This window comes from Lutjanus erythropterus, chromosome 7, assembly GCF_056507025.1.
Source record: "Lutjanus erythropterus isolate fLutEry1 chromosome 7, fLutEry1.hap2, whole genome shotgun sequence".
NCBI lineage: Eukaryota > Metazoa > Chordata > Actinopteri > Lutjaniformes > Lutjanidae > Lutjanus > Lutjanus erythropterus.
In genome coordinates this window covers 25,681,478-25,703,710 of record NC_139323.1, presented here as the reverse complement: position 1 = coordinate 25,703,710, position 22,233 = coordinate 25,681,478, and the positions used below count along the sequence as shown (strand labels likewise).

Below are 22,233 nucleotides of genomic sequence, written 5' to 3'. Positions count from 1 at the left end.
TTGTCTGGCTGTGCAGCACATCCTGGAGAAAGTTCATAGCAATCGCCACTCTCGGGGGCTAAGAGATCAGTTTCTTGCTATATTTAATGACCCAGGGGAGCTTTCTGAACCTTCCAGCATGTATGAAATGTGGTAGGTGCTGTCTGAAAGTACAAATCAGTTATGACTCATGAGTGTTATAGGTTTCGTCCCACATGGTCAGTGCAGCAAAAGCAAAGAAAGGAAAAGGCTCAAAATAAATCACTGCTCGAGGGCTACATATATCAAACTCTATAGTTCATTCAAAATGTGTTTTGTCCACTCTATCTATGTTGCGCATTTGGACTTTGACAGTAAGGTACAGTTTGAGAAATGTAATACATTACTCTCTACTCAAACAAGTGGCAGTTGTTGAACTATACCATAATGGAATTTCTTATGTGAGAAGCTGAGGGCAAAAGCAAAGGCATTAAGGTCTCCTTGTATTTCCTAGAGAGTCAGGTCAGCCTTCTTTTAAAGCTGAGTGTCGATGGTGTCGTTTTTGAATTTGCTTGGTGGAGACATTCAGTCTGTTTTTTTTTTTTTTCAGTAATTCTCTGCCTTCATATGACAGTTAACCACGAGTACAACAGCTTTCAGAGAGCTTAAGATCCATCACATGCCATGTTACACACCATTGGTTCCCCACCTTTTTCCTAAAGGACCCCTTGATGACTCCTGCCTACGTGACATATTTGATGCATACTTTATATTGAATTCAATGCCTAACAATAACAGCATAGAACATCAGATACACTGTTAAAATTGACACAAATAGTGAACACAATGACTGCAGGAAGTTTGTTTAAAACAACCGATTTGATGGATTCTGATCAGATAATTTCTGTGATTATTGCATCAGAGATGAGTTTTCCTGATATTTTAGTAACTTGTTATACAGTTTTCTGTCTGGATTATATATTATAGACTGTCAAAGGTTTATCAAACCACCGTCTTGTGCATTTAAATCCTCACACTTTGACATCTTTTATTCTCTTTAATTGAAATGTCAGTAAAATATAATTAATTTCTCTTCTGTGCATGACACTGTGTAGTGGTTTTAATTTTTCTTTTAAATGAATGTGGCCCCACTGGAGTCTTATCGCCTTTATTTTCGGAGGCATCAGTGCAGGACGGGAGTCACTGCGCTCCAACCATGACCAGGGGTAGTCGCTGATAAAAAGTTGTAGAGGAGTTTCAACGCCCTCTGTTTCACTTCTGTGAAGAAATGTTGATATTAATCGTTATATAAGTTGAGTCGGCGTCTAGAAAAGATGTCCATCTAAAAATGGTGGTTTGCTGTCTTGAAGCAGAGGATGTCAAAGAAAATCTGAATGAATAATTCATATGTTTAGAGAATTTACTGAGACTTCGTACTGTATATGAATGTATTACATCCTCGGTGTGTAAGCCCAATTTGCTGTGTAAGAATATATGAGAAAATTTACATTTTAAAATTGGAGATAGAGGGGCCAGTCTACATCAAGCTTTACAGACAGTTTTTTGAATTCTGCAGATATGTAAAATCGTCATATTTGTTTATTTCTGTTGTTATTTTCAGTCGTAACTGTGTGGTTTGAAGTTAGTTAAATACGGTGGTCAGACCTGATCTGATGTTTCTGCTGTGCTTATTTTATGTACTGTATTGTTTTGAAAATGTCTTTATTAGGGGAGACTGGAGATTGTTGTGACACCAGCTTAGTTGTAAGACTGTCAGTTTTACCAATTTGAAAAGTGGTGCAGTCATATCATTGATATCATGCACTTCATTTGCTTTTTGAGGTGAAGCTGCACACCTCTGTGAGCAACTTGTGGATTTTACAATCAAAGAACAGATTTTCAGGTAAGATAGCGAGACTCTTTATAAACATTATTTTTGCCTAGATCTGACTGTATTTTAGATACAAGGGTTAGACTTAAATAACCTAAAGCAGCAGTTTCTCTGGTGTAATTTGATGTTTTGCATTCATGCTACCTTTAAGCCCACATGCTGGAACAGTTAACTATGTAATGACTGCTTGGATGGGGATACTGGTAACAGTGTGACAGAGTTAGTAGCCTCTAGTGTTTCAACTAATTCACCCAAAACACAAAAAGCTGTATCTACAGCCAGTGTTTGGTTTGTCTGTTCTGGGCTGCTACAGAAACATGTTGGTGCAACAAACAATGTGGAAGAGGACCCGCTCCTTCTGTAGATAGGAAGGCCAAATTAAAACACAATGGTTCTTATTATCAGGTATACTGAATAATACACTCATGAGAACATAATTAGGAATATTACATTCAATTTCTACCAGTAGATCCTCCTTAATGTTACATGCTTAACCTTTAAAATGATGAGAATTTCTACATTCACTGAGCACTTAATTCAAGGCCAAAAGAGGTGTGTGTCAAGTGTGTATGTTGTCAGTTCTGGGCCCATAAAGCTTGCAGCCCAGGGGCAGCCAAAACTGTGACAGTGACTGAACCCTATGTGACACATGCACATTCAGTCCACACACACACACACACACACACACACACACACACACACACACACACACACACACACACACACACACACACACACAAACACACACACACACACACACACACACAAAGTGTTGTTTTTTTTGCCATTTTAAATTGCTCACTTTATTCAAAGCAGTTTACTCTTTATTCTTCAATAAAGTTGTGTCATAAATTGGTTAGTAATTCAGCAAATTACCTCTCATTGTTGCAAATTACATCTGTTCCCAGTGTCACAACGTAGCCCAGTAGTGGGGTAGGTTGTGACAACAGAACGATTTGACATTAACTCACATAATCTGCGATTGTGTAGTAGATGTCCAATCGGGTTTCATTTGTAGTAGACAGTGTCGAGCAAGTTCACACGTTATGAGAGTTAGCTCAAAGTTCAGTTCATAGAGATTCAAATGAACAAATTCACATTCATATCATTCTTTTTTTTTAAACTAAGTTCACAGTCCCAAAATGAACTAGTTCACTTTAATTTCTTGTTTAAAAAAAAAAATAGAACTTCATCCTACCAGAGAAGTCTAAATAAATGGTACATAATATTCATGTTTTTTTTTGTATTAATTTGAATGGATAACTTATAGTTGTTAACAACAGTTCACATAAATACAAGACTGATTTATTCTGCAACAGACAGAAAACTTGGACACCAACATACTGCTCAAATACTGACTTTCCGGTTCAAACTGAACACACCTAATACATGTGAACTGCATGGGGATCGAGAGGAAGATGAGATAGAGGAGAAGAGTGTCTCTATCTGTCTGTCTCTCACTGTTATAGTCACTCCAGTTTACAGTGCAGCCAAATTCATACACTTGCTTTTTTTAATCAACTGACAAAGCGTTATTAATTTTCTCTGTTGTGAATGATGCTCATGTTCGCTTTCATACTTTGCAAACACATCCATTTAATTCACCGTTCACTAAAAACTTGACACTCTTTAAGTGTGCTCATGCACAAGACCAGTACTGGCAAGAACAGCCACTGAGTTACTGATGCTAAAACAAAAAAAAAGTGTTACTGCCTTCCCCGGTCTCCCCTAAACCATATCTACCGAAAAGCAACATCTCAACACCAGTAGGACTAACTGCTGGTTTTTGGGTAAACTCAAACTGTCATTTTCTAACGTCTATGGCCGAACAGGTTAATTAGATCTCCAACCTGACATTAGTAAAACATTAAAACATTCATTTTAGATGAATGAGACGTATCCACATATTGCTGCCATTAAACTGTATGTATTCCACACCAGTGTTTTCTACTCAGATGTTACTGTAAGCAAACATTGTGATTGGTTCTATTACTATTCCATTAATTAAATGATAGTCTCTGAATATTTCTAACTAAACACAAATCCATTGATTGGGAGATCAATTATACTTACATTTTTCCGCATGGATCTTTCTTATGTCCGTAAATCCAGGCTGCAGGGATGCATTTAATAAAACTGCCCAGCATTTGTACTTTGGTGTGTGTTGTGATCGATTGGCACACTTCCCTGCAGGATGTCATCCATTATCATAATAGCGCACCAAATCACTATTACAGAAAAAATGTCCATGTACTTACCTAGTTCAGGAAACAATAGCTTTCAATATGCTGCATTACTCATGTTAAATTAATCTGATAAATGGAGCTTCGTACTGTGTGTAGAGATAAACATACCTGAACAAAAATACTGTGACAACATGCAGCAAAGAAAGCAATAAAGGTTCATTACTAATGCCTTTTATTTCAAGCTCATCATTCACTCTGAGGAGTCAAAATAAGGCGGCATATGCTTCAGTGGTTTTTGCCACATCGTTAGCATACTATTAAGACGATAACAACAGTTTTAATGCTGCAGATTGTCTCCATTACCACTAAAACAGACACACAAACAAGGCCATTCTTCTTGAGTTTATATACTTCACTTTCAAAGATGCTGACAACACCGTGAAGCACTTTATATTTAAACCTTCCAGGGAAACATGTCGTCTTGAGAAAAATGGTCAATTTTTTATGTGTCACTTCATTCACTCCCTATTAAAGCAAACTGCATGCATTGATTTCGGTCCGGCTTTGAAAAGACGGTTGGTTATGAAAACTCTGAAGAAATGTCTGAGGTATCCATTACTCAAAAAAACAGTCCTGACGCTGTGATAGTCCAGTGCCTGATCTCTTTCATCTTGTTCATAATTCCTGAGGTTATTATGAGCTGAATATTAGAGGCTGCCACTCTTCTCCCCCCCCCTCTGCACAGTGCACTAACACTAAATGGAGTCACTGTAATTATAGCTTTCATGCATGGGAAGGTTCATTTTCTGAGGTATCTTGAAGGGCTCAGAGAAAAGAAAAAAAAAATGACGTTGCGACTGACAAAAGAAGGATGGGAAATATCTTTCTGTTTCAGCCCAAAACACCTCTGTCACAAAAACCTGAGAATAAGTATTGGTATTAATGCTATTATCACAGCTATTAACAGTAGAGGGAGCTTCAGTTATGCAAATTGGAACTGTGGTTGTGACAAGATGAACTTTTCACTCCCCCTCTTTTAATGCAGCTTGTCATGGTACATTGGTTGTTGACTCATTTCCAAAACAGAATGTCCATTGTAACCTCTGGAAATCAGCTTCCCTGGCTCTCTGTTACAGCCAGGCCTGTAAATAGATACGTATCCCAACTCCCACTCTCTCACACCGCTGCAATAAACTATTTATCTCCTCAGATAAATAATAACCAGAGATGGAAAGGTAACTCTCACAGCGCTCTGAATGTATTTATGGAGGATTAAGGCTCCTTTTCAGTTTGGAAACCAAAGGCAAAGCAATAGTCTGAAGCTCGTTTTGGTGTAAAAACTGAAGCAAAACCCTTCAGGAGTTCACAGCCACTCACCCCATTTAATTTCAATGGAGCAGCTCTAGACGGTGCATCTTGATAACATCACAGACAGCAATCTTGGCTCTGTGGTCTGTGAGATAAGATTTTAAGATAAGATATCATGAAACTATATTGATCCTGCAGGGGGAAATTAATAATAAAAAAAAAAAAGTATGGGGGAAAGTGTTATATAGGATTCAGAGGAAGAGAATAGGATATTTTTATATAGGATATAAAGTTGAAACTGGAAAATAAAATCAACCATAAAACAACAAATAAAAATACCGAAACACCACCATGCAAGGAAAAATAACAGTTGGGCTATTTTATATCATGAATTAACAGCTGCAACTTGAAGATTTTACATAAATAATGGTTACAGCACAAAATTCAAATATCCCAACACTAAAACGTTAAAGTGCATCATTTTTAAGCACATGCTGTCTGAAATACTCTAAATACTAATTTAAGTGTCTTGTGTTGTTATTCAATGAAGATTTGCTAATGTCAAGTCACGTGTCACCTGCATTAACCTCCTCCACTCCAGCTCTCTCTATCGTACAATTATCTTTGCCATTTTTAGGGGAGGCAGGGTATTTAGCCCCTTAAATACCCCTGTCAGCAGGTCAACGGTATGTGTAACACAGAAGTGGCATTAAATATCTGAAAGCTGAGAATATGACGATTAATTTAAGGTGCAGCCCAGAACTCTGTGTCATGTTTTCCTTGTTAGAAATCTGTCATAAACGCTGTGCTTTCTTTAGGTGTCTTTTCACATTTTGAAAGTTTAGAGTGTTTAAAGGATTAGAATATTATGAAGTATATAATTGTCATTCCCATGCTCTATCATGTGTCATAAGTTTGGTGCATGTTTTCTGTTTGATACCATTTATTACATAGATTTGGTGGACAATTTGTTTTTGACTACCCAATAATTAACTGACAAAAATGGTCAAATATCCCACAAAAATAACACATTAGGGCTGAATTGCACCAGAAAGGATCAATTTTTAACCCTGATTAAATCATGACTTAACTTTAAATTATGTTGCACCAAACCTTTAAACTATCTTAAAATTAAGAAACATTAAATTTAAACTTCTCTACAAACTCCAATTTAGTTTTTACTCTAAACCTATATTAAGTTTAATTCTGTTGCACCAAAATGTTAAACTGTAATTTAATCTTTGATCCTGTATTAGCTCTAAAATGACACTCAAGGATGTTTAACTTTTAAAATGGCTGCCTTTTTGAGCTGGATTGAGCAAAATCATCCTCCTTTCCTCGAAGAAAGTTTAGAGGCACACTCAAGCCTGCTGAGTTTTATGAGGTGTCTCTTCTTTCTTTGACTCCAGTTGATATCAGCTCACAAGTGTTTTCTGAGAGGAGAAACTAGAGATTCTTTACTGAGATTATGTCTCTTTTTAGCTGGCCAGCAAATAATACAACATTTTTTAAAAACTTTTTAGCTAGCTTACAGATGATGCCATGTTTTTTCACCATTTAGCTAGCTAGCAAACAATATAATTAAAAAAATACAATGTTTGTTAACTCTTCGTACTTTAATTGCATTATTACTATTATTATTTTATTTTTTTTGCTTTTTCTATTTTTTGGGGGGAAAAAATCCCACAAAACAACAACAACAACAACAACAACAAAATTAGCTAGACAGCAAACTATGCAATGTTTTGTTAAGGAATACAAAGCAGCATACAGAGCAGTTAACACTTTTCCTTGGTGTCCTGACAGCACTCATTATCTTTTCTAAAGTATTTTTATTTCAATTTGGGTTTTTAAAAAAATCTCCATATTGTTTGAACTCCATTTAATTTAGGTTTACATCACTCAACACAGATTTACTTGACAGAGATTAGTTTTTAATTGTGCAACAGAACTCTGCCTTTCTGTTTTCTGCCTATTAAATCTGGATTTAGTCATTGTAAACCTAGCTTTGCTACAATTCTGATTAAAACTAATCTTAGATTAAATTAATCTTTGTTGGTACAACCCAGTCTATGACACCAAAATCTTCAGGCTTTTAGTGTACCACTAAAAATAACAACAGGGATATCTTACACTTTGAAATAATAGCTGTAGTTAAAGATTGTTACTTAAATATTGGTTAAAGTACCAAATTAGAATATTCTCACATTAAAATCTTAAACCGAGTCAACATATGCTCTCTTAAATGCTAACACGGTGTTGATTTTGGTGTCTTCTGTTGGTCCTTTATACAGATTTGCTAAAGTTATCACATCAAGTCATGTGTCATGTGCATTAAATCATGTGCCAACATGTCAACATGTTACCTCATAGTAATATGTGTGTCATTTCCATGGTTACGGCTGTACAGTCTGTTAAGTATTATGTAGGCTAAGTCAAAAGGCTTAGAGCAGCACAATGCAGAAGGCTACTGCTCTAAAACAAACTTTCTAAGTCCCCTGTGTGTGTGTGGAGCTCTTTCTCTCTTTGTGTGTGTAGACTGTGTGTGTGTGTGTGTGTGTGTGTGTTTGTGTGTGTGAACTCCCACATGCTTGTGTTCTGGCTTTCACTCTAATATTCCCAAGATTTCCCAAAGGTAATTTACAATAATGTCTTAATTGTATTTTTGTGGATTTTTTTTAAAAAACATTTAATATCAAATTGCAATTTTATAAACGTAAAAATTATGACATACAATTATACCACTTTAAATATTAGTTGATTTTAGTCAGTCTGAAGTCTTTTCCAGAGTTTTCCTATGGGACATACCTGCGTCACTGCCAGTACGCTCCATTTCCAAACGCTCACATTGTTCATTTCCTTATGGGGAATAAATAGGAGGTGGTTCTCCTGTCGATATATTTAATTGCTCCTGGGTTGTATCAATACCTACCGGTTTTACTGCTCCATCACGAGCCACTGGGAACGGGTTGCCCGGGAAACGGCCGCATGGCAACAGGATCAGAGCCTGGGGGTTGTCTGCTTCTAGGTCTGCTCCCATTTTACATCGCATTTCCTCACTAGATGGTGTGCAAGCCACTGGAGAGTACACTTCTCCGCACAGTGGGCTCTGCGTTCAGCAAAACAAACCTGGGAAACTACAACGGCGGACCATTTCTGCACGGGGCTCCGTGGAAGGAAAAAGTGTGGAAATAAAAGCGTCGCTCGCGTCAAGGTTTTCTCTTTTTTTTTAAAAGCCAACAAACGCGCTTCTTTTTGAGACGAGAAGACTTGGGAAAAAAAAGCGGCAACAACACACAGCTGTGATGGACATAATGATTGCGGTGCAGGATGCTTGTGTCTCTGGTCAGTGGCTTACTGCGATAATTCTCAGCCTGTGCTGCTTTCTGCCGTCCTGTTTGCCCGCCGGACAAACTGTGGACTATTCCTCGGTTGAAAGTGTGGTCAGCAGACAAGGCGACACGGCTCTACTGAGGTAACACAAGCCGACACAACTTCACTTTCTACGGCTCACACACACACTCTCCGACCGCCGGAGTTCTCAAGAAGATAGCGCACATTCTTCCAGCACCAGTTCATCGTTCAAAAGGATGCTTGTTAACTACTTTTTAACGGGGTTGTCACGCAGCGCCTACCGTAAATACACAATAGGCCATTTTCCCTCCATCCCGTCCTTGTTTTCGCCTGACAGGGGGGCGGTCAGAGCCGCTGCGCAGCTCAGGACGCCGCTCCGGCGACAAGTGCAGCTCGGCTGGTTAAAGTTTTCTAACACACTTTACCTCTCCGTGCACCAGCCTGCAGGCGTCATGTGTTATTTTTGTGGCGTGTTTGATTATATAGCAGCTCGCGTGTGGGACGATATCGGCCGAGTTAGCCCTCCACCGCCATCGCTTCTTATGTCATTTGATTACATTATGTGTGTTCGCTGTTTGTTCACAGTTTCAACCGCTGTGAGCGACTAACGGAGAAGAGCGGAGGCTTTAACGTGCTGTTTGTGGGGAGCGGTGTTGCTGAATGCAACGCTATACTGTGATGTCGCAGTTTCAAAACGAGGGTGAAGAGTGTTTTTGTGGTCGCTGCTGATCGGAGTTGTATGACGCGCTATCTCCCCCCCCCCCATCCTCCCTCCGTCCTCCCTCCATCACGTCCACTACGATGCCAGCTGCACAGGTAGCTGACTAAATTAACGGGCATGGGCGTGGTTTCTTCGAACTAGTGCACCGAGGAGTTTTGTAACAGTATATTCTCAATTTTGACATCTCATCATCAAAATCAAAAAGCTCAATAATAATAGCGCCAATCACCCCCTTACAATGCAGACAATATACTGGGGACTCCCTCATGTATGACCCTTGGAGTAATTAGATGCAGCCTTGCATATGTTTTTTTTTTTTTTTTTTTTACACCTCTACTTATTTATGTGAAAAAAACAACACCAAAGAAATGTATTAGAAGGATATTAGACAGTATTAGAAATACTGGCACCATGTCAACTAGAGCCAGACAGATACATTAACCTATCACAACTGTATTGGTCTGTATCCATATCAGTGTTTTTTTTTTTTCTACATAACATAATATAGATTGTTTTTATTTTTTTGGCTTATAAGTGGATTTTTATCTAAAGCTGAACATTTTTCTTAATGAATTACCTTTTTCTAATATTATATTTTTTTTATTTATAGTTTGCAATTTTGCTGATATATCAATATTGGAATTTCTTTGCTCTCTGTTATCATTATCAGCATCGGACGGATCCTAATGTCAACGCAGAGTCCTCATAACATATGACATTTTGGCCTCCTTTCCAAGTCATATTCTACATCCTCCTCATTAGATTTAGTTTTGTTTTTTTTAATTTGTCATCAACTTCATTTGTTGCCATAGTAACCGGTCATTTTAAAAATATATCAGTGACTGACCACCTCGACACCAGAGCCATATAAATAGAGCAGGTGTCCAGCATTGATGGGTGATGTGTGGGTGACCGGCGTCTGACTGGCGGGGGGAAGATTATATATATGTATTACAGCTGTGGTGATTAATTGATTACTTGTCAACTATTTTATTAATTGCACTATTTTGATAATCGATTTTTTTAAAAAGAATAAAGTCTCAGATCTAAATATTTTCTGGTTCCTTTAGTCCTTTATGACAATACACAGAATATCTTTAGGTTGTGGGCAAAGGATTTTAGATTTAAAAATTACAATATTATTCATGGAACTACTTTTGCATAAACAAAAAATAAATGGGTAATTTTCATGATAATTTAAATGAGTGAATCTCAAACTGTTTCGTGGCAGAGTGCCACAGACTTCCCGGGGGTCCCCACACCCCTATTTGTGAACCACTGATCTAATGCACAAGTTGAAACATTTCACTCTTGCAGTTTTCTTCAGGCTCTAATTACAAAAATCTCTGTCTTTCATTTCTTCAGAAAATCCAAAACTCTTCTGTTTACTCAAAAGACAAGGAGGAAAAAAGATGCAAAATCTTTGGAGGGCTGTGATAATATCTTGTTCTACCAATATCAAATATCCGCTTTGATGGCTCTGAGGAAAGGCTGAGGGGGCTGGCCTGCCCCATTTCAATATGAATTCTCTGGATGTTGACTCTGAGAGATGCTAGGTGTGGACCTGCATACAGAGCAGCTGACTGTCTGAAGTTCCACTCAGGCTGAGTTTTAGTCATTGTGGTCTCATAGTCTGAGCTGTTTCTGTGACATAAGGTCATCATCAGTGGCTATATGGAGATGAGTGTCTCGCTATGAGGGTGGTTAAAATGTGTTGGTGCTCATCAGAGAATTACCTTGGCAACAGCTAAGGGGTACTTACTATTTTTACTATGTTCCTTCCCTCTATGCCCAAAGGCCGTCCCGTCAAAGAGACTTACACCTCCGACTGTCTCTTTAGAGAGGGCGTCTAATTCCCTGGTGTCAATCTGGGTTGGCTGTGATCAGTGGCAGCAGCTTTGCCTGAGTCCTGATGGTTTATTGGACCAGAGATTATCCCTGTGCTATGAATCAGCTCAATAAACAAGTTGCCTGCCACCCCCTGAATAAGGCAACACTCACCACAAGCGGGTCACCGCCTCAGTAAATGCCATCTAGAAATCTCGGAAATGGATAGGGAAAACATTTTCAAGATGCTTTCATTGCCAGGTTCTTACAGTTAATTAATGGGCTATTCGACCCTTGCTGTAACCATTCATTGGTCTTCTTTTCACTCATCTGAAGGCCTCCGCTGTGAAGTTATTTCTTTGCTTTGCTTGCAGTTGCACCTGTTGACCCAATAGAGATTGTACTAACCTTTTTAACTGCTCTTCTCGCCTCTCTGGATTGCATCTCATTGCAAAACATTGTTGTCACCCGAAGAGACGATAAAGGCCGGCTCTGTCTTGGCACAGTCTTTTTCTCCAAACCACAAGGAACCACAGCTCTGTCTTCTTCCCTCTTTTCTTTGTTTTCAGTGGTCTTCTTGAGAGCTGGGCATCAAAGCATGAACTATTTCTTTTAAGAACTCAGTGCAAAACAGTGCCTGTTTGTTGAGTTTCTCTATTGTCAAGACCCCTGACTATTACAGGGCAATTTTGCCGTGCCCCAAAGCTGATTGCTGGCTAAAAAATGTGAGCATTCTCAAATACTGACAAACCCAGAAGCATGCAATTAGTCACTGCCTCTGGATTATGGAGTAGCTCCCGAGAGGTGCGTCCACTGTCACATGTTCATTTCCCCCACCTCTTCAATTCTTAGCACTGCATTACTGCTGCCCTGATTCATGTTGGACAGAGGGTCCACATCAATTAAATGATTCGCGCCTCTTGAAGATGAGGAATGGTCCACATGTGTATCATCACCCTTTTAATCTTTTTTGATTGCCTAAAAGCTCAGCCATTTCCAGCCTCTAACAAAGGCCGTTGTATTTGAAATGAGTCGTGCTGCTGCTCCTGCTATAGTGTCTTACATGAGTGCATTCAAGTTATGCACATATGCCGCATTTTTTTTACATACTGGAGGTCTATGAGCTCCCACAGGGAGCATATTGTTTAAAGGAGCTACCCATCCCTTTCTTCTCCAATCCTTTTTACAGGTTCCCTGTCATTTTGATTCAGTTGAATAAACCTTGACTCTTCCCAGTAAATGACTCATCTGGCTATGAATTTGAGGGGGACAGCCAGATGAAAAGACAGTTCCCTATGCTGTCAGGAAACACACGGTATCAGTGGCAGCCTCTTCCACACGGATAAGCAGCTGTAATCAACAGCAAAGAGCCAGTGTCTGTAAATTTAGTCCAGGCAGACTGAAATCTTAAGCACAGGCTGCTACCATACAGTTACAATTTGCAGCACTGTTCTTAAAGTGTGTCTGTCTATCTTTGCGCTCTATGCTTTGTCCATCAGCTGTATTTATATTTTCTCAATGAAATATGTATAGTCTGAGAGCGAGACAAAAGGTACACTGATTGTACTTTAAAAGCTACATTTTGCATTGTACAAAGACAGAAAATTGGCACTGTGCACAGCTGCATAAATAACCTTAAGTTTCAAACTTAGGTTTGTCCCAAAAGCAAAATATTTTTCTAAGCTAAGGGGTTCATTTAGGAGCGATGGACTCATAAAACCTCTTAAGTTGTCTCCTTGCAGTGTACAGACTTAAGGCTTTCATGGCAGTTAGTCATAATGAAGCACATGTGCACTTCTGTTACCATGGTTACGCTTCACTCACATCATTGTCATCATTGTTTAATCTTACTGAACAGTATTATTGTAATAGAGAGGCAAAGTCACTCCCTTCTGGTGTATCGCATGGCAACTGGGTGTGTAGTATTTCTAATTACAAATCTTCAAAGTCTGATAGAGTTTTATGACAATCTGCAACTTTCTTGATTTATAAAATTATCTTATATATTGACAAACACACAATTCAAACAGGATCAAAAATATTTAGTCCCTCACCATAGACAACAGTTCATATATTTTCTGACGTTGGGGCCCATGATGGTTAACTGGAAGAGGTGTGACTTCTCCTCCCTATTGTGGAAAAAAGTATAAATTGTAAAGAGAGAGAATACAGAAGCACTTGAGTTCCCATTAAGTGATATAGTTAATATATGAGACAGAGTCATGTTAATGTTTGGCTAGCTAGCTACAAAGTTGCTAGTGCTAATATCAAATTCATACATGGCTCATAGTGTCTAGTTTGTCTTCTCTGTCCAAACATGTGTCTTCTTATCTCCTCCTGCTCTTACATCACCACAAATTCAGCCATTGTCTGATGTTCACAATTTTTTTCATTTTCAGGGACTGTTATGGGATGCTTTTTTTTTTTTTTTTTTTTTTTTGAGCAAAATGGTTGCCAAGGACCTTCTAGCAATGCGGGAGGGAGTACTTAAGTAGCTAAGAGCAAACACTTACAGATGAAAGTGGTTTCCCGTACAACATCCTAAGAAAATCCTTATGGTGATTTTATGCAAGTCGTTAACCTTAGCCTAAGTGGTTTTATGCAACCAGGCACAGGCAAATAAATTGGAGCTAGGCTGTACACACCAAGAATAAGACAATGATCCTCGCTTATTTTTGTTATTTAGTTTGACAGTTGGCCCTCAGCCACAAAATAAGGGCTGAACCACAGCCCTTAGTCTGTGTAATGGTTCAAAATTGACCTGTCACTAGTTTGAAAGTCTGGTATTCTTATAAATCTAAAATCATTGCCGCATGTCAACAGACGGGCTGATGAAAATCTTTTCTGGCTGTACACACTTGTACTGGAGCTGTGTTTTCTAGCCTTATCCAGGACAAAAAAACGATGCCATGTATCATTTTCCTCAACTGTGTCATTATTATGGCTCTGAAAGGTCTTGACATTTACTATAAGCACTTGTGCCAGAGACAACATCTAGTTTAAATGGCTTGGTGTCTCCACCCCAGCGCAGATGCTGGTAAGACAGAAAAGAGGAATATTAAGTGACTGTTCAAACTCCACAGGACACAATTTAAAGGAGGAACTGTTGACTCTCTCTTTAACGCAGACCTTAACCGTGGCTGAAAAGCACTCTCTCCACTTTTTGCATTTCATCACTTTTTTAATTAGGCCACAGCCAGTTCTGTTAAAAAGCATAAGCAAGGCTACTTCATCTCAGAAGCTTTGTTGAAGATATTACAGATATAGTGAGCACTGAACACATCAGTTAGCTGCCAATGTCTGCAGTTTCAAGCACTCATTTGGGGAAAAACCTGCTTTACCTCTTATGACACATCTGTGGGCACACCTGAGTCTGTCACTGTTAATTAAACACCAAAATCCTCTCGCCTGTTTGCTGCACCACATGTTTAATGCGATCAGTGCTGCCGTCAGCACAATGTTGCTCTCTTTCACAGTCCTTATGCTCGTCATGGTCGTTGCATCACGAGGATCAAGTCATTTGACCTCATTTTTTGACAAGTGGATAGACGCCATCATGATGCGAAACAATGGACGTGGGAGAGGGGCTTTTGTTAGGGAGAGGCTTCCAGATAGAGCCACCCAGGCGCAGATATTACTGTGAGAAACTCATACTGTCTTATGTCAAAAAATGTGACCTTTCCTTTTAAAAAGTAGAAAGCAGGCATATTGCTGGGGTCTGTCTCCTCCTGCCCAAGGGAGGCTGGGTGTACTAAAGTATTCATCAGATTCATTACTCTGGCATCTATTTGCAATAGATGTGCTTTACAAATGGAAATCCGCCAACAAGGTGACATGCTAGAACAGTGCCTAAAAAGGCATTCATAGCAGCTGCCTCCTAAGACCTCCAGTTAACCTCTTCCACAGCATCCACCAGAAACTCAGTGCCTGACATGACTTATTTTAAATTGTCAGTCAGCTCGTTGCTGAAGCAGCCTAATCTCTTTTAGATGAGGAATTTATGAAATTATTAAAACGCTATCAAGTAAATAAGTATTATAATAAGTATTATCCTGTAGCCTGTATTATAACCCTGTAGCCAATTGTTATATCAAGGCTTTGTATAATAAACCTTCCAATTAAAGTGATATTCATCACCCAATGATGAGAAATTATCTGAAATATGTGTACCTTTGACACCTTTTGTGTCAAGTGTTACATATTTGATCATTGTAGAAGGACACTAATCAGATGTTCTTTGAGGATTTACAGTTTAGCCTAGGTTAGCAATTCAGATGCATATGTGAAGTACACTCATCTCTTTTTTAAAGGTCCAGTGTCTGTTTATGGAAATCTATTGGCAGGATATAGCAGAAATGGAGTATAATATTCATTAGTATGTTTTCATTTGTACATAATTACCTGAAAATACGTGTCTGTGATATCGTAGAATGAGCCATTGACTTCTGTACACCAGGCTTGGGCGGCATCTATTTTTTCAGACTTTCATACCTTCCTGACATTTTACTGGTATATACGGTATTACAGGGCTGGGCGTCATATCGATATTATATTGATGTCCTGATACAACCCTGTCATTGTTTTACTGTTATTTATGCTATTTTTGCATTAATATAACTGTTGCATTTTGTATGTTGCATTTGATTGAACAAGTTTTACTATTTACTACAAGTTATACTTTTGGGTAGCTTAATCTATAGTAATGCATCATAGTCTATAAGATAATCACTGTTATTTTAGAGAAAAAAATTGAGATATATATTGTATATATCAGTGTAGCGTAAAAATGTTGAGATATTATTTAAAGCCGTATTGCTCAGCCCCACGGTATTCTGATGGTATTTGTGTAAAAGTTGTGTAAAATGGCTCAACTCCACTATTTTCCACTGTTGGTAGTACTCTCTCGAAGTTGGTGGATGTTACTGTCATAGCAATGCTATTCCTGCAGTTGGGAAACAACAAACACAGGAGCGTTACTTTGGTCTTGAGAAGCAGCAGCCTTTATTAACTGACAAACTGAAACCAAAACTGTACCTTCACTGCCAGCCCGACAACTTCACTGTTCATCTTGTCCTTTGTTCAGCACACATTTATTGTCACTCTCTGCTACTTGCTCTTTCATTCTCACTCAACTGTTAACACACTAACTACGTAATGCTTACATAACCAATCTCTTGTCTGCAGTATTTGCTGGCTGACCTTTATTAAAGTGACTACGCCTAAAATACTCTCAGAATAGAGGCATTATTCTCTTTTTGTCGTCAGTCTTGTAACTGTATGTCTCAGAAGCCATGGTTGTCTGACTGACCTCTGGTGGCATGTGCTGCGCACTAAGGTACAACAATATACAATAGAACTGACCCTAGATTCTGACACTGTGGTGCATGTGCCACTGGTGCTACACAGACTTGCTTTAGTTGTAGACAGAGGGATGTTAGCAGTGATTTTTAAATAAAATGAATGAATTTAAAACATATAATGGTTGGTATTTTGAGTACACTTGGAGTATTTTCTTAGGTGGTACGCTGAGAAACAGTGCAAAATACAATACAACATATCCATTGTATCAGTTTATGGATTGTGAAAAAAATGATACACTACAGTATCAGGACATTATTTTTTGATACTGTATTGTTTCTCAAAAACACTTTATCATGAATGTGCGATGTGCAGTCCAAAATGGACAAACCAAACAGTGGCTCTAGATACTGCATTTGATATTTGGCAGCCATAGTTTCTCCTGCATGTTTGGACCAGGAAGAGAGATGAGGTGTTTGCAGTCTACAAGCTCACCACTTGAGGCCATTAAATCCAGCACACTGGTCCTTTTAAAACAGATACATAATCCAAACTAGTGTTGGAGGGTAAGCCAGCTCATTTTTCTGGTTTTCTATTTAACACCTTTTCGAATGCTGCCAGAGCTTTTTAGTAACATGTCTCGATTCCATAAATCATGTTGTAACTCTGTAGTGGTGCTAACATATATTACAAGTCAAATTTGCACACTGTAAACCATTTCCAAATGGATTACATTTATAGTCATCATTTGTCAAGCAAGTCAATCCATTGTACTTTCTAAAAATTAAGCGTTTCTATTTCTAATATATTTCAATTAGTGCTAAAGTGATTGAGTGCCCCGGTGAATTAAAGCCTAAATAGAAATGCTTTTTCAAGGTAAATCCTTCGGGAGAAATAGATGCTATGCTAGGTTTTAAAACATCTTTCTAATATTCTTATAATCACTACAATTATAGGGGATAGTGAAAATGATTTGGGGTGGAAAATGGAGCTTTTACCCATTCCCAGCTGTGAGTATCCACATAATTGCCATAATTCTACAGTGAAATCTCAGAGGACTGTTTTCTGTTGTGCGAAAGCTATAAGCCTCAAAATTAAACTTGACAGAGAATGACTGGAGAGGCAATAACAGGTTATCTTTTTGGCAATTTTTAAGTGAAGTCAAACTGAATTCTTTAGAAGAACATGTCCGCTGTACTGAGAGACTTTTTTTTTTTTTTAGTTTGTCCAGAATACACTTTACAATTTAAATTGAGCATGAGGCTGAGATGTGTCCACTTGCTATTTACAAGTGTATTCATTATGTGAGTTTCGATCAAGTGTTGGCAGTTTTTAGAGACTGATTTTCATTAAGCTGTATCAGAAATAACACTGTTTCTGTGCATGTTCTTGTGGATATATATGTGTGGAAGATTAAGCAGTTCTCCATGACAGCTATTCCAGAGTAAATTTCTTTTTTACCAGCTCCTTTGTCGAACAGTGTGCTGCCTTTTCTGCTCTAAATCATATGCCAGCACTTTCAGTCTTTCATTCCAGAGAGCTGAAACGATTCCTCAGAGCCCCTTCAATTAAAATCCTTAATCAATCAGTTAGCATCTCCTTGTGTTTCATGATAATTAGTTGTGCTACTCTGACAACATTGCGTAATCTCATCTGCGCCTCCTCAGTTGAGCCTAGTTATATACCAGCAAGTCGTGGTGTGCCTCTCATGTCAGCAGGTTATAGACAAAACTCGCTGACATCAGAGTTTGAAGCATGAGTGATGGTGAAGCTTTGAAACAAAGAGTGCAGGCGTAGGGGTGGTACACTTTGTTTGGTATGCTGAGCATGGAAAACACCTCAACCTTTAGTAAGCTTCTGGGAAACGAGAAATTTCCTGCTCAGAAATCTCTGCAGTAGGCATAATCATATATCCCCGAATTCAGCTTTGTTCAGTCCAAGTCAGAAGGTGAACCTTTTATGAAATGACATATATGACTGACCAAAATCTCTGTCCATTTCTCACCAACACTATCTGTTTCTGAATGTTTTAAGCAGGGGTTCTCAAAGTTTTGATGACTGAGTGCCAATGTAGGCAGCCAGCATTTGATTAAGGGCTACACAGGAAAACCCATGAATTAGGATTTGTGATTGGTCTCATAATGGGGTTTAACGTTAAATTCCTTGAGCACAGAATTCACTTGCTTGCAGGTAAGGTAGATCCCTTTATCTGTCCCCCGAGGTCCGACAAAGTAAGAGTTGATCCATTTCTCTTGAAACCTCCTTTTCTCCTCAGTTACTTATTGTTTTTTTTCCATGGTGGCTTTTACATCTCATGTCCACATCACACTGCAAAGTTGTCCACTGAAATACAGCACTAGAGTTGATGACAGCATAATTCCTGCAACACTGGCAAGGTGCCCTTAATTGCCATGCAAAGTAGCTTTCTATGAGTAGTCATTCCTAACTTGACACACGCTGATTAGGGGGCATAGTTTGACATAGTAGTCGAGAAGTGAATTAAAGGTCCAGTGTGTAAAATGAAATGGGATTTATTGGTAAAACATTGCAGAAATGGAGTATAATACTCAGAAATATATTTTAGTTAATATATAGTCACCTGAAAATAACAATTGATATATTTTCATTAGCTTAGAATGAGCTGTTTATATTTACAAAGGGTGCAGGCATGAATGTACTGTTAAGAACCGATCCCAAAGATCATGGCACCCATGCGGTCCAATAAAACTGCTCGCCTGCCAAAAACATTTTCTACCTTCTGGGTTTACTTCTGTGGTATGCAGCCCACTGAATATGCAGAGTAGTGTTTCTCCTGCTGGCCTGCGAGTTCCCGGTTGGCCCATAGACTTTACGTTGTAATGACATCACGGATTATTACAGGAAAGTTTTACAAATACAAAATTTAATGAGGGAAAAAGTCCTAATTGACCTTGTTTGGAGTTTGAGGTGTCCTGTCAACAGATTTACAGACTCTTTTCTAATGATGGCTTATGAGGAAAATGCATTTTGGGCTGCAGGGGCCTTTTTCAGTGCAATTCAGTGAGAGGACAGTAAGAAAAATTGGAAGCAAGGCTGAGCAGCAATTCCTGTCTAGTTCTCTTATATGTCTGTGGGTTCCTCTTCCATGTAGTTGTTTATGTTGCACTGCCATGTGTCTACAGTAGCCCAGAACGTACAAACCAAACACTGGCTGAAGAATCGGCCTTTCGTGTTTTGCAGTAGTTTCGTGGACACAGGAGGTTCTCCTACATGCTTGGAAGGAGATGGTGAGATGAGGTGTTTGCAATCTTCAAGCTTATCACTGCTATATGTCACTTAATCTTACACACTGGTCCTTTAAATGTAGGCTGTTAAAAGTGTTGAAATGAATAAAATATAATGCATGCATTTCATGCCATGTTCAGGGACCACACTCAATGTTTCTGAGGGTTACCATTAGCCTGCGGGTTGCACTTTGAGAACCCCTGTAAAGCTTGTTCCAGCGAGTGTTAGTTGCAGAAGTGAGACTGAATCATCATCATGGGAGATATTCCCTTAGGATGGAGTGGTTGATGTCATTATCTTCAATGCAGGATCTTTATGTGTGAGCATGGTTTGAGGCTGGAGGGACTACAGGTAAACATGAGTTTGATCCCATGAGAATAATAAATCAGAAGTGTTGACACATGGTTAGTTTAGTAATGCCCTTCAGTGAATTAAAACAATCCAGAGGGATTTCAGCTCTTGTAGAGCACATTTTCTTGTCCTTTAGTGAAATTCAACATTAGTCTTGTACACTTGTCTTACAATAGAAATATGCTCTTTGTTCTGAGGAACCATCATTCCAGAGTTATGAACAGTTAATCTGGCCTGCACGTGTTCCTCACATGACCTTCAAACTAACACTTATAGAGCCAGAATCAAAGCTTTGAATTAAACTAATGTATGAGATGCAGTATTAATTTAGATTCTTAAAGACTAGAGGAATATCCAGTATTTTTCTGAATGCTGTAGTTCCGCTGATTAAAGAAACATCGGTCTCTTATGAGTCATACATTTTTCACTACTCATATTTTGGAAGAAATCTTTATAATAACCTTGCCTGAGTTTTTTAACCATCAATCAAGGAAGTTCTCCAAACGAAGAAAGACACATTAACTATAATTTTATCACTTCATTAGCTCACTTATATGCTTACTTTTCAGAAATTTTAAAGTGAAGTGAAGCTGAATTTTTAGATGAATGTGTCCATGGCGTTGGGAGATTTCTTCTTCTCTTACATTGCTGAGGTTGTCTGGGAAACAGTTTACAATTTAAATTGTGCATGTAGCCATGATTTATCCACTTGCTTTGATTTCCACTGCTTTTCAGGATGCTGTTCCTCTGATTAAAGGGGCAGTTCACCCCAAAAATCATGCATTTTCCCCCTGGCTTGTAGTGGTATTTGACAATCTAGATTGTTTTTGTGTGAGTTGCCGAGTTTTGGAGATATTAGCTGTAGACATGTCTGCCTTCTCTCGAATACAATGGAACTAAATAGCATTAGGCTTGTGGTGTCCAAACTCTAGTTCTATCTAGCCTATATTTGAGAGAGGGCAGACATCTCTGTGACCGATTTCTACAAAACTTGGCACACCAAAACAACATAGATGGATAAATAGCACTACAGGTAAGAGGAAAAATATGTATTTTTGATTTTGGGGTGAACCGTTTCTTTAAAGAAATATCAGTGTCTTTTATGACTCATACATTTTTCACCACCCAGATTTTGGAAGAAATCTTTCTAATAACCTTGTCAGTGTTTTCTGCTGTCAATCAAGGAAATTCTCTAAATGAAGCGAGACATATTGACTGTAATCTCTATTTTAGCACTTAGTTAGCTCACTTATATGTTCACGATGGCTGGTCTCTCACAATTGATTACAAACTCCAGCAGCTAAAAGAGGTGCGTATTGTCATAATTCATTTGGCTCTATGTTGGCATGGCTAAAGAATTTTAATTGGAGTTGCTCTGAGCAGGTTTGGGGTTTTGTTTTTCTCTCTCTCTTTCTCTCTCTCTGTCATCTGCATAATGAGTGTGTGGATTTCAGGCTGCTGTAAATGTTTGTTGGAGCCGAGTAATTGGAGAGTCTGCATTGGTAATTATTAGTAAATGGAGAAAGAAGCAGTGGAGCAAATCAATATCACTGAGAATAGTGCTACCTTTTGTTTCCAGTGGGGTCAGAAGTTAAGGTAACATAAGTGTCATGCTGCACAGAGATTAATAAAAGCCTCATTTGTGAGACTGATGCATTAATATTACCCAGACTCTATACACAGTAAGTAGGCCTAGTACTCTATATGGTGTTGGAGTAACAATGAAACACTGAAGAACATTTTACTGAATAGCTTTTCATTTAATTTTGTGGTTGATGTAAGGCGGCCATGACAAATGTGCCTATTCAATACTTACTGTGTAATTGCAGATTCATGACAGTGTATTAACTCTTTGCTATTTTGTGCAGATGGCACAAATGGTTTGTTACTGTAGAGTGATCCAATTAAAACAACAAAATCTGGTGTTGTTCAAGTGTAATTTAAAACAGTCCCCTCAGCACTTGACTTATTATGGGAACACAGAACACTATCATCAGTCACGATGGTTGGTGCTGCAAAAAACCCTGACTGCCACTGTTTAATAGCACGGTTAGTAATGTAACAATTAATAAATA

The 22,233-nt window shown here is 38.5% G+C and overlaps 1 protein-coding gene across 2 annotated transcripts in view; it reads left to right on the top strand.

Moving 5' to 3' along the window:
• Window positions 1–8,382: 8,382 nt before the first annotated feature.
• negr1 (neuronal growth regulator 1) overlaps window positions 8,383–22,233 on the top strand; it is a 191,946-nt gene continuing 178,095 nt past the window's right edge. Inside the window, exon 1 of one of the 2 annotated variants that reach the window (XM_084723313.1) lies at window positions 8,383–8,818. In XM_084723313.1, the coding sequence (XP_084579439.1) occupies window positions 8,649–8,818 (170 nt within the window). In that variant the 5' untranslated portion in view covers window positions 8,383–8,648. The remainder of the gene's footprint in view (window positions 8,819–22,233) is intronic. The other variant, XM_084723314.1, reaches the window with a different exon arrangement.